At 36.4% G+C, this 13,088-nt stretch overlaps 1 protein-coding gene across 1 annotated transcript in view; it reads left to right on the top strand.

Annotated features, from left to right (window-relative positions):
* The window catches only part of LRPPRC (leucine rich pentatricopeptide repeat containing), a 108,925-nt gene that overhangs the window by 20,375 nt on the left and 75,462 nt on the right, over positions 1–13,088 (top strand). The window contains exons 8-13 of the mRNA XM_077749196.1: positions 224–368; positions 909–1,054; positions 1,308–1,413; positions 1,495–1,602; positions 8,521–8,639; positions 10,518–10,611. Of these exons, the coding sequence (XP_077605322.1) occupies positions 224–368; positions 909–1,054; positions 1,308–1,413; positions 1,495–1,602; positions 8,521–8,639; positions 10,518–10,611 (718 nt within the window). The remainder of the gene's footprint in view (positions 1–223; positions 369–908; positions 1,055–1,307; positions 1,414–1,494; positions 1,603–8,520; positions 8,640–10,517; positions 10,612–13,088) is intronic.

Here is a 13,088-nt window from a genome sequence, read left to right as displayed (position 1 = left end):
GTTTTTAAAGATATTTCTTGTAGACATTAGTATTGAAGGAGAATTTTTATAGTTCGGTACTTTATCGCTGAAATGTAACATCTTCTGTTTTATAAAATAAGCCCTAAACCTTTAGATGGTGTATATTCCTAATTTTTATTAGTTCGGTATTTTAATTTATTTGACTGTAATTTAAAAATACTGGTTTCTAACTTGTTCTTCTAATTTCTGAAACTGTCTACAGACTCTGGAGAAGGTGGAGAAGTCTGATCTTTACCTTATGGACCGTGATTTATTGCAAATTATTTTTAGTTTCAGTAAATCTGGGTATTCTCAGTATGTCCCAGAAATTTTGGAAAAACTTACGTATGAAAGAAGATATATTCCAGGTAGTTTTTAAAAATTTATTTTTATGATTTTTAAAAAAATCTGAATTATTATTCTTACATGATGGAGAGGGCATTTACTAACAATAGGGAATTATAGTACATGAACACAGGACTCTTTTAAAAGTCAGATTGGGGCGCCTGGGTGGCTAAGTCGGTTTAGCATCCGACTTTGGCTCAGGTCATGATCTCACAGTTCGTAGGTTCGAGCCCTGCGTCGGGCTCTGTGCTGACAGCTCATAGCCGGGAGCCTGCTTCTGATTCTGTGTGTCCCTCTCTCTCTGCCCCTCCCCTGCTCATGATCTGTCTCTCTCTGTCTCTCAAAAATAAATGTTAAAAAAATTTTTTTTAAGTCAGATTAATAAATTAAACAACTTAAGTTAATGAACAGATGGGAATGTTTTGATTTGGAAGTGTTTCACTATTATCTAGGCAGGTATATCCTTTTGCTCTTTGTAGTTCATAAGTTTGTCTTTCATAGTGGTTGCAGTGTAAAAATATTACTCCATTCAGTAACAAAATATGTCTGTCTTTTTTTCCCAGATGCAATGAACCTCATTCTGCTTTTAGTCACTGAAAAATTGGAAGATACAGCATTCCAAATTTTATTAGCGTGTCCTGTATCAAAGGAAGACAACCTGAGTGACTTTGGCAGTTTCTTTTTACGACACTGTGTGACTATGAATACGGTATCCTGTCTGTTTTTGCTTTCTTGATAGTGTAACAGGCAGTGAAATAAGAGTCTATAAAATAGGAGGGCATATATGAGATTAGTCCAGTGACAAACATTATGAAAACTTTGTTTCTGTGTTATAAGTTTATCGTGTAGAAAGAGGACAAGGGGTTGCAATTTTTCATTCCAAGAGAGGTAGCATATTTGCAGAAGGTCAAACAGTAGGATAGTTGCAGACCCAGCTGATGTATGGCACCTTTTCCCCCCAGCCTGCAGAGAAGCTGAAAGACTACTGCAAGCAGTTAAAGGACTCCCAGATGCATACATCTCCTTTGCAGTTCACGCTCCAGTGCGCTTTACAAGCCAAGAAAACTGGTATGATATTCTCATCACTAAAACTGACATAAATAAGTTTTGCTGAGGTAGCTTTGTAATATTTTATGATATCTCTTTCAGATTTGGCAAAAGCTCTAATGAAGGCCCTGAAGGAAAAAGGTTTACCTGTCAGAACTCATTATTTCTGGCCATTGCTAGCTGGACATCAGAAGGAGAAAAATGTTCAAGGTTAGGTTTTGCCTTTTATAGATTTGTAATGATTTAGAGATCCAGTGTTAAGTTTCTACACACATCTAGTTGGATTCTTTGGGAAGGCAAATTCATCTCTGGGTAGTAGACCTTGTGAGTGAATTAGGGAATTTTCTTTTGATCTAAATCAGAGTCAAGAATTGGGTAAGCATTGTTAAAAACATAGTGGATTTCTTTCTTCTTAATTTCATTTCTGATTTCATCTGTGATCTTGATATTCAAACTTGTGAGTGTAGTTTTAAACAGTTCGTTATTCTTAAGTTTTTCAAAAAACTCTTTAGTTCTTGATTTTACACATATTGTTCGACATTAATTTGTCTAGCCTTATTCAAAATAAAGTTATAGAGAATCAGGCTATTTTCTTTGTGGCCCAGTCTCCTTCACTGAGCTGAGTTACAATAATAGGAAAGGCAGGAAAACTTTTATTGCAGAATGAATGCTCATGACCTGACAGCCTGCTGATTGAAGGACAGAAATGTTCAATCTTTCAGGTTCTTAAGTACGTTTAAGCATTTAGCATACTTTTCCCTTGTACACATGGGATGCCTATAGGATATGAATAAGAATTGAACAAATATTAAATTTTAGAGTACAGTATCTAATTCTTTGGTTTGCATTATTGGTAATTCAGAAAGAGTAGTCTCATAAAAAGATGCTTTTAACAGAAGTACTTCCCCCTTGGGGAAACAAAAAATGGTCTTTTTCATTTTATCTCGCAGTATAATGTGCTTTAGAATGAGATGCAGAGTTGTTAGTGTGACATTGGGTGACAAACAGAATGCACAAACAACAAAAAAAGTGCTTTTAGCAGACTTTCATATTGCAATTTTATTTTAAATATATAGTCGTCTTCTGGTCTAAAGGAAATAGTGAAACAAGTATTCCCTAATTGTTTCTGGCTATAAAAGTCTCAAAATCCTTTTTAGAAAAAATCTTCATGAAAAGAACATGCTAGTTGATTAACTCTTTGCACATCCTCCAGTTCTGAAAGCTCCCAAGAAGAAACCTTTACCCAGTATTTTTGAACAAGAGAAAGTTTACATAGTTACATGAAAATCTTCAGGCATATTCATATTGCACATTTCTATACAGATAAGAAAATACCCCCATTGAAATGTTTGTTTATTCATCAGGAAAATATGCTTTCTTCAACCTTATTGCTGTATCTAGACTTGAATTGGTTACCACACTTGAACAGCTTAGTAAACATAAAAGAATCCTGATTTCTTTCGATCGTTGTAGCCCAAACTAGTAGAAAAATGGCCTTCATCTTGAATCCATCTTCTCTTAGAAGCTTGTAATTTAGATCACAAAGGTGCCTTATTGAAAGCTCACTATGTATTCATGAAGTAACTGAGAGTGGCGGAGAGATTCCATGCCTGACCTCGGATTCCACACCTAGCTGTCAGTGCTGCTGGAGTTAGAACCAAGGATTTCTGTTCTATTTTAACTCTCTTTTTAAGTATCATAACACTTCCATATTAGACATTTGTAAGTGTTATACTGTATTTTATAAAAATTCTTGGATGCCAGTTTTTGCATTAAGGACATTTAAAAAAGTGGTATCAGGTCTTTTAATCAATGATGGTTTTATCTGGAAAACCATAAAAGCTGAGAAAGTTAACTTGAGAGTACAAGATACTGTCAGTTGTGTTACAATTTTTAAAGACTAGTTTCTCACTTTGCAGGAGGCCCAGAAATATAGTAAAGTATGGATTCTACAGCTGTCCTTCACATAGCCACAAAAATACATACTCTTTATGGTTTCTTTAGGGTCAGGTAAGAAGGTCACATTTTTATTAGTGCAATGAACTTGTTCTTTGTCCAGGAAAAGTCCTATATGAACTGGTAGTCTTAAAGAACAGAAGAATAATGGCTGCAGTGATGGAATATGCCGTGGAACGTTTCATAAGGGATAGATAAAACCCTTCATGAAATTAAGAAAGGTATTTAGAGGTCAGGTCAAACTGAAGCAAGAGGCTTCAACAATACTGTGATCATTCATATTATTAATGAATTCTAGACTATTTCTGACTGCCAGTTCAGCTATCACCAACCCCTAAGAAAGATTCTCATAGTGATTTCCTTATAGCTCATCTTACTAGTATTTTTCTCTGTGGCACAAATGGAAAAGTCATCACTTAGGATTTTAGCAGGTTGGCCTGAATGAGAGGAAATCACTGAGAATGATTGAGGATTTGTATCGCTGAGTATATTTAGAAAACTGAAAAATAAGAGTATAGAAGGGATAAGGTATATAAGGAAGGGGTCATATGGAAGCTTGAATGCCAGTTGAGTAAAGTTGGTTGAATAGAGAATACTTTTCAAAAAATAAGAAATTATCTCTAATATGGGGAGTGCCCTGGATAAGAGTCTAAAATCATGTGTATTAAGTGGTCATAGTTGGTGAAAGTTGTTCACATGAACCATTTATCTTTCCCAAAAGTATGAACTATTTTAATTCTTACAGAGCTTTTTGAATGGAAGCTTTCCTCTGGATTCATGAACTTGGTTGTGACTATCTTTGAAATTTTTTTTTTTTTTGAGAGAGAGAGCGAGCAAGCACATGTGCAAGTGGGGGAGGGACAGGGGAAGAGAGAGAGAGAATCTTAAGCAGACTTCGTGCCCAGCACAGAGCCCTTCTAAGGGCTCAGATCTCAACACAACTGTGAGATTGTGACCTGAGCTGAAATCAAGAGTTGGTTGCTCAATCGACTGAGCCACCAGGTGCTCCTGAAATACTTTGATTTGATTGCTTAGTTTTGGTTCGATTTTCTAAGTTCACAGAGGTTTGGGATCTGTGTTTACCTAGGTTAATATATGATTATTTTAATCTTTTTATTTAAAGAGAAATAAGAGAGGTACCTGGGTGGCTCAGTTGGTTAAGAGTCTGTCTTCAACTCAGATCATAATCTCACGGTTCCTCGGTTTGAGCCCCACATCGGGCTCTGTGCTGACATCACGGAGACTGGGATTCTCTCTCTCTCACCTCTCTCTCTGGCCCTCCCCATCTTGTGCTTTCTCTCTCAAAACAAATGAATAAGCTTAAAAATTTTTTTTAAAAGATACAAATTAAAAGAGAAATATGAAGGGTGCCTGCTTGGGATTCTCTCTCCGTCTCTCTCTTTTCCTCCACTTTTCCCCCCCTCTGTGTCTCCCTCTCAAAATACATAAATGAATATTTAAAAAATTAAAAAGAAATATGAATTGTATTTCTTAGGAGGAGGTGAGCAGATATGTGAGATCAGTCATGTTTTTTCCTCCTATTGATAAGTGTTTTTGTCCTTCCATCGGACTCTAGTTATTGAAGTGAGCATCTTTGTATCCTCCCTCAGAGTGCCTGAGAGAATGACTGAACTTAACTGATCAGGTGTGGACCCAGGCTTTCTTAAACCAACTTTAATTTCAGTTAGAAAAATACCTAAATTTAAAATGCTGGCAGTGAATCCTCTAAATGAGCAACATACACTCCTCCCCCTCATGTACCTTTTGAAAGAACAATGAGGTAAGAGAATAAAATGTATTTGAGTCATAGATATTGGAGTGAAGTGTTCTGTACAGAAATAAGAATCTTCTGTTTACAAGCAATTTGTTGGTCTGGTTTCAGACATCAGAAAAGCAAATATATAGTTACATTATTCTGCATTTACTCAGTGTATATCTAAGGAAACTAAAAAAATTAATAGGGTATTTTAAGACAGCTAAAAAAATATCATTATTATTACTGTTAACATTTATTTAGTATCTGTAGGGTTTCACACATTTTTTTCGTTTAAATGACCACCCTGAGAGCTAAGTGGAGAGTTTTACTAGCATCATTCTTTATGTCATAGGCAAAGAACTGCTAAAAATCAGTTTTTGGTGACAGAGCAAGGACTTGATCCCAAGTTCTTCTGAGTCCAGGTTAAAGTGGAGATTTTTCCAGTTCTGTGGTGTTACGAATACCTGCCAGCAATTAGGAGACTTGTTTGTTTGTTTTTTTAATGTTTGTTTATTTTGAGAGAGAGAAGGAGGCATGCCAACTGGGAAGGGTCAGAGGGAGGGAGAGAGAGAATTCCAAACAGACTCTGTGCTGTCAGCACAGAGCCCAACATAGGGCTCGGACCCACAAACCATGAGATCATGACCTGAGCCGAAGTAAAGAGTTGGATGCTTAATTGCCTGAACCACCCAGCCGCTCTAGGAGACTTGGTTTCTTATTCAAGATATGCCTTTGATCTTAGAGAAATCACTCACTTTAACACTATTGTTAAAATGAAGATGATTTGACTTCCAAGGACATTTCCAGATTTATTTACATAGTGAAGCACGCCAGCCCTGGTAGATTGAGTTGAAAGCCTTGTTGATACAGTTGGCCCCTGAAAATACAGGTAACAGGTTTGAACTGCATAGGTTCCCTTAAACATGGATTTTCAAAAATATACAGTACTGAAAATGTATTTTCTCTTTCTTAACAATTTTTTTTCTTTTTTGAGTTTATTTTTTAGTATTTAGTTTGAGAGAATGTGCACATGCGTTGAGTAGGGTGTGGGGCAGAGAGGGAACGGGAGACCGGGAATCCTGAGCAGGCTCTGCGTTGTCAGCACAGAGCTGGACACGAGGCTTGATCTCATGAACTGTGAGAACATGTCCAGAGCCAAAATCAAGAGTTGGATGTTTAACTGACTGAGCACCTTGCTTGCTTGCTTGCTTGCTTGCTTGCTTTCATCTTTTGGTATTTATTTTGAGAGAGGGAGAGAACTTACGATTTTCTTTATAACATTGTTTCCTCTAGTTTACTTTATTGTAAGAATGCAGTATATAATACCTAGCACATACAAAATATATACTAATTGACTGTTGATGTTATTGATAAGGCTTCTGGTCAGCAATAGGCTATTAGTACAGTTTTTAGGGAGTCAGAAGTTCTGTCTGCACAGAACTTTTTGCTTGTGCTGGAGCCAGTGCTCCTAACCCGTGTTCAGGAGTCAGCTCTTGACAGATTGATCAGCACTTAAGTTGTGATCTAGGATTCTTTCTGTTCAGCATGTTTTCTTTTTCCTGTTGTTCTCAATTTTCCTCTAGGCCTAGACCACAGGAATTTCTTCCACACCTGTGCGTAGTACAGTTCCTGGTACTCTGTTTCTATCTATTCACTAGGCACGGTTCCTGGGATGTTGCTATTTCTCATGTGTAAGGTAGGAAATCATGGCCCAGAGAGGTGGAGTTACTTGTTCAGATTTACACTACCATTAAGTGCCAGAATAGGTTGAAAACTCTTTAAACTTAAAGGTCTCTTTAAACTTTGAGCTTGTTTTTGTTTTGTCATTTCACTGGAGAGTCTTATTAGAAACTTAGTTATTTACTTTAAACCATGGTCATGAAAGCAATCCCTATTGGTGAGAAAGGACATTGAGGACATGAGCTTAGCACAAGTCTGTTAGAAATAATTGAAAGGCAACTAGTAAGCCCTCCTCTCAAGTGCTTAGTAATCTTTGCTTATAAAGAAGAGCACAGTGTGATTTGCCATTATTTTTGACAGTTACTATTGTCACTAGTACTGATTCCTAGTGAATTGTTAGAGGAACCTAAATTTTGCTTATGGGTATGGTTTTGCCTCTTGCGCGCTCTATGGACCAAGTCTACATGCATGTTCTCCTAAACTCAGAACTAAGCACATGCTTTATCTTGACGTTTTTTCAGTATTGTATTTATACCTTGAAAAATACATTGAAATATTTAAGGTTTTGAAGATCCATTAGGTGATTTTAAACATAATAAACTATTTTAATAATCTGAATTTTATCTAAAAGCAATGTGCAGATATTCATAATGTAGTCACACTTGCCTACATATCTCTGTTCTCAGTGGGAGTTTACAATCAGGTATTGTATGAGAACACATTACATAACAAATTTGTAGACGTGATTTTTCTGTAGATGATGTGATAGGGCAAACACAGGGACCTTTAGGGGAAGTTTTAATGAGAAAGTAATGAAGCTTAAGAAAATAAGTTTCAAAGAGTCCTTTCTCTTATTAAAATGCGACCTCTGTCAAATTAGGTGACACCTGAGTAGTTTGGTAATTTTCTAGATTAATTGATCTGATATAAAGATATCAGTTTGCGGTATTTGAACATAACTATAGCTTTGGAAAACATGCAGTGACTTTTTAGGAAGTTAGTAAAAGTTATTTTTATAAGTGGGAGAAAGGAGAAATAAACAACCTTGGAGATTTTTATTTTTAACTATATTGAGATAAGTTCTTCGAGTCCGTTGTTTCTTATTCATTTTTACTTCTATAAAATATGAAATCAGAAGTTAAGGGACACCTGGGTGGCTCAGTGGGTTAAGTTTCTGATTCTTGATCTCAGCTCAGGTAAGGATCTCATGGTTCGTGAGTTCGAGCCCCACATCGGGTTCTGAGCTGACGCTTGGACCCTGCTTGGAATTCTCTCTTCCTCTCTCTCTGCCACTACCCCACTCGTGCGCTTGTCTTTGACAGATCCCCTCTCCCCCTGCCTTGCTCAACCCTTCCCTCTGCGGTGTTTATTCTGGTCAAGTGTTAGTGTCAGTCCATCGCTGCTGTGTAATAGCAGTACTTTTTATGATCTGTGCTCATTTGGGTACCAGAAGTATTAGGCTGCTTGTTCAATTGTTTTAAATTTTCTTACAGTTCTAATTCGTAGGATATTCCCTTAGCACTGCTACTGAATAGATGAAGAAAGGAGGAATTTTTTTTTTTTATCTGTCATCTTATTTCCCAGTTCTTTTGCTATTCTGCTTTCTCTTTTTAGACAAACAAAATGAATAGTCTTTCATACATTATGATTCTGAAAGTAAATGAACTGAATTTTCTGATCTTTTGTTAATTTATTCCAAGTACTTCATCTCTGTGCTTCTAAATGTTATCCTGCAGGTACAATTGAAGTTCTCAAAGCAATGGATGAAATTGGAGTAAAGCCTGATCAGGAGACCTATATAAATTACGTGTTTCCATCCTTTGATAGCGTGGCATCAGTTCGTGGTATTTTGCAGGTACAAGTTAAGTGTTTTAATTTCGTAAACGAAGAGATTTCTTTCCTCCTTAATTGTTTAGTAGTAACCCCCCAAAAAGAAAAGTCATTAAGCTTAGTACTAAAAATGGTCTTTGTCATATACAATTTTCTAAAGCTTTGTAAAAACACTGGTTAGTGTACCATCTGTAGTGGTTAAACGTAAAAAACTTAAAAAGGTAAGACACCAGTTTTCTAGTGTGTTGAAAGGCAATTATGTCAGTATCAGGAAAAATGTAAATAAAACAGTAGACGCTCCTTAACCCCACTTTATAGTGTGGCTGCAGTTTTCAGTTTTTGATCATTACTCTTCATTTGTATATGAATTTTCATAATACAGTCTTAGTATACTTATCATGCTTAGTATACTTATTCTTTTTTTTTTTTTAATAATCCTTTGTTTGACTGTAAAGCATTATTTTCCTACCCAGTACTTTCTGTTCCCATCAGAAGAGGCAAGACATTTATGAAAGGGCAAATGAAGAAATTGACTTGGAGAGTGCATTAGATCAGCAAGGGCTGTACTTTGTGTTTTCAAAAAAAAGTGCTTTACAATTAGGAACAACATGGTAGAGCACCAAACATTTTATTTTTTCAGTTTCTCTATCTTATTATTATTATTATTTTAGTATGTTTTTTTAAATTTACATCCAAGTTAGCAGATAGTGCAACAGTGATTTCAGGAGTAGATTCCTTATTGCCCCTTACCCATTTAGCCCATCCCCCCTCCCACAACCCCTCTAGCAACCTTCTGTTCTCCATATTTAAGAGTTTCTTATGTTTTGTCCCCTTCCCTGTTTTTATATTATTTTTGCTTCTCTTCCCTTATCTTAAAGTCTTTGTATGAGTGAAGTCTATGACATTTGTCTCTCTCTGACTAATTTCGCTTAGCATGATACTCTCCAGTTCCATTCACGTTGTTGCAAATGGCCAGATTTCATTCTTTTTGATGAGCACCAAACATTTTAATAAATATTTTGTTCAGAAGGTCTGTTTCCTAGGTGGTTATTCCTTAGGTTATGCCTAGATTTTTCTAATAATGTTAGTGTTTTTTTTCTTTTATAGAAATAATTATATAACTACAATCCTCTTAAAGGCAGAGTTTATATCTTGAGTGTCTTTACTTCTCTTCCCTGAGTACTTAGAGTATTTGGAGCCTGTGCTATACATATTTTTGTTGTTAAAATTTTATATTTACAAAAGTCATTTCCCCATATAATTTTACTTCCCCAACCTACTTTTTTCACTTGGCACTATCTATCACAACATGTAATTCCGCCAGTTATTTTTTTATGTTGCATGCTGTTTTATTATATAGATATACTTTATTTCTGCCTATTTATTGCTGATTATTGATTAGGTGGTTTTAAATATTGTGCTATTATACAGGGACTCAATAAATGAATTGGAGTTGAATTTGGATCAGATACTTAAATTATTCAACAAATGATGATTTTGGGACACATGATTAACCATTTGGTGTTGTTGAATTTGATCTTTACCTCACTATATGTCCCAAAGTGTCATATTAGATCTGTGCATTGAATTTTTATTTTGTTATTAATGAGAGAATTGGTCTGATGCCTTCAGTAATAAACTCTAGATTGAAGGCATTCTAAGGGTAACATATATTTGAGTATGAAGATTAGGTATTTTATTTGGAATGTTGGAACTCTATCTCATTGTTTTTGTTAACGTTCATTTATTCAGTTTACATATTGTTCTAGGAAAGGATTTTTTTGAATGAAGGGTTATCATAGAATGTGTTGATATACAGAAATGGGAAAACAGGAAATTTGAATGGCATATCAGCATATTTTTAGCCGATGCATATTATCGTTGAAATCTGCTTTATCCCTAGGAAAATGGATGTCTACCTGAAAATAATGTATTTTCACAAGCTGAATTCAGAAGTGAAGCAGTTAATGGGAACTTACCCTATGTTTTATCATTTTGTAAGTATGCAACATTAGCGGGAAACTTGACAGGTATCGATTTCAGTTACTATTGAGGGCATAAAGGGTAGTTCATGCCCTTGCTACTCAGGGAAGGTCAGCGTAACTTTGTGTGTTTTTTTATGTTTTTCTTAAGTCAGATTGATAAGAAAGTTTATGAGTTGAACTTATGGACAGTTTGGAAGTTATTTTATCTTTATTTATTTATTTTTTTAAGTGCAAAGGTAGGGGTTAACCAGCACAGAAAGCAGGTTTACCCCATCTCTGGTTTGTTTTTGTTTGTTTTCTTTTTTTTTTTTTAATGTTGGTTTATTTTTGAGAGAGACAGAGACAGTGTGAGCAGGGAAGGGACAGAGAGAAAGGGATACACACAATTTGAAGCAGGCTCCGGGCTCTGAGCTGTCAGCACAGAACCTGATGTGGGGCTCTAACTCAACGAACAATGAGATCATGACCTGAGCTGAAGTTGGACGCTCAACCGACTGAGCCACCCAGATGCCCCAGAGCTAATTTTAAAGTTAAAAGAAACTTGGAGATAAGTTGGTAGGTTAGGACCCAGAATACTTGGTTCTATTTATAATTAAGCTACTGGTTATGGGATCCGGAACAGGTCCTTTGCTTCAATTTCATGAAATGGGGGTAGTGTTACTTATCTGCCTTGTGCAAGTCATTGTGAAAATCATAGGAGATACTGGTTCTGAAAGTGTTTTCCAAACTGATGTGTAGTATAGCCATTGTTACATTGTTACACCTCCCAGTACTCATTAACCAAAACATAGCAGATGTTTACTAAATACTTACAAATGCTTTGGTGCTTTACAGTGTTCATCACATGTTGATAAAATTACCTGCTCTGACAGGTGAGGAAAGGCAGAGACATTAAATGATTTGGTCAAAGTTAGTGATTAAGCCAGAACCAAGATCATCTCACCTGACCTTCTTTCACCCTACGATGTTTTAATGAATAAGACATTTCTTAAAGTCTCCATGTTTGAACGTATCTCTGATATTACTTGACCATTTTTCTAATCCTGTGAAAAAGATGCCGTTTAAGAAGAAAACACGCAAACATCAGTTTCTTCACCCCTAAAATGTTAGAAGTCCAGCTTGGATTACTGTGTACCCAGATTGCATGGGTGAAAGCGTTGTAAAAACCGTATCACTGGTATTGAAAATAGTTTCTCTTAATATCATAGGGGAAAGGCAAAAAGTTCACTATGAAAAATGGTGACTGCTGGAGGAGGTGTAGCTATTTGAGTTTAAGGTTGGGTATCAGTGCTGGCTGCTATCTGAGGGTATTGATTTGCTTTGTGTTCAGTATAATATAAAACTTTGCCTTCCCGACAGGGCGAAAACAGCAGCATTAGCAGAGGAATCCGGGTGCATGAGGTGTATGCACGAGAACTGCCTTTTCCCTTTAGCATGCCTTCCGCTTCGTTGCCAGCCTCCTGGTTTTCAGACCCGTTTGTTGCTAAGGAAACTAGATGCTTTTTGTCAGCAGCCTTCATCTTGCTGAGATGTTTCTGGTCACTTTTTAGCAAATAAAAACTTGACAATATTCTGTAAAATACCAGTTTGAATAGTATAAAAATAACTTTGCAAGAGGCCATTAAATTCGATAAAGACAAATTCCAGGAACTTGAGGAGTACCACTCCTGTGAGTGTCCTCCCCTCCTGCTTTGACTTACAGGTCTTTGAGCGGTCAGTTCTGTCATTGCCGGTATTCCCCATACGCAGCTCCGAGGTTGGCACTTTTGGTTGCCACGTCAGAAGGAATGGCGGGTAGTAGAGGAGTGAGTGACTTGTCTCGATCCAGTTTGTGTAGTAGTAGGAAGCATTTCCCCACTTGGGTTTGTAGGCATGGAAAATTAATTTGATCAAGCAGTTTTATTAAAGGTTGCTGAAAAGCCTGTAGTTACGTCCACTTCAAAACTTCCTTGAGTGACTAAATGCTGGTCATTTCAGAAACGATCTTGAGGTTTTTGAGTGCTGTGTAAAACCGTTGAGAAAGTTCTACTCCCTGTTCAAGGATATAACAGTTGATCTAAAACACTTTTCTGTGTGCGTGAGTTAAATTTTCATTCACGTTTAGGAGAGATCAGCAAATACTCTTAAAAATCTTATGTGACTTTTCCCATGAGTTGTGTTTTTGTTTTTAAGTTAACCAGGTATCTTAATCTTCACTAAACTGTATTTATTAATTCTGTTTTCAGAATTTGCCTCGACTATGAGCTCCTCTCTAATTCTGTCCATCTCAGATCGCTCAGTAGTCACATTACATGTGAAACGATTAAATCAGTTACCTATAACATGGCACCATTTTAATACGGTGGCAGGGAAAAGTAAATTCAGGAGTTGCCTACTCTGATTTCCTCCCTTGCTGGTGATGGTAAGGGTTGTATGAAGAAACAGGCCTTAAGGCAAATCAGACTTACAACGTCAACATTGAAACATGCGAAGTTGTAAATTGTTAAATG

This window comes from Crocuta crocuta, unplaced genomic scaffold (assembly GCF_008692635.1).
Source record: "Crocuta crocuta isolate KB4526 unplaced genomic scaffold, BGI_CrCroc_1.0 scaffold118, whole genome shotgun sequence".
NCBI classification, from domain to species: domain Eukaryota; kingdom Metazoa; phylum Chordata; class Mammalia; order Carnivora; family Hyaenidae; genus Crocuta; species Crocuta crocuta.
Note: the sequence above shows the minus strand (reverse complement) of the source record. Positions and strands in the feature narration are given on the sequence as shown.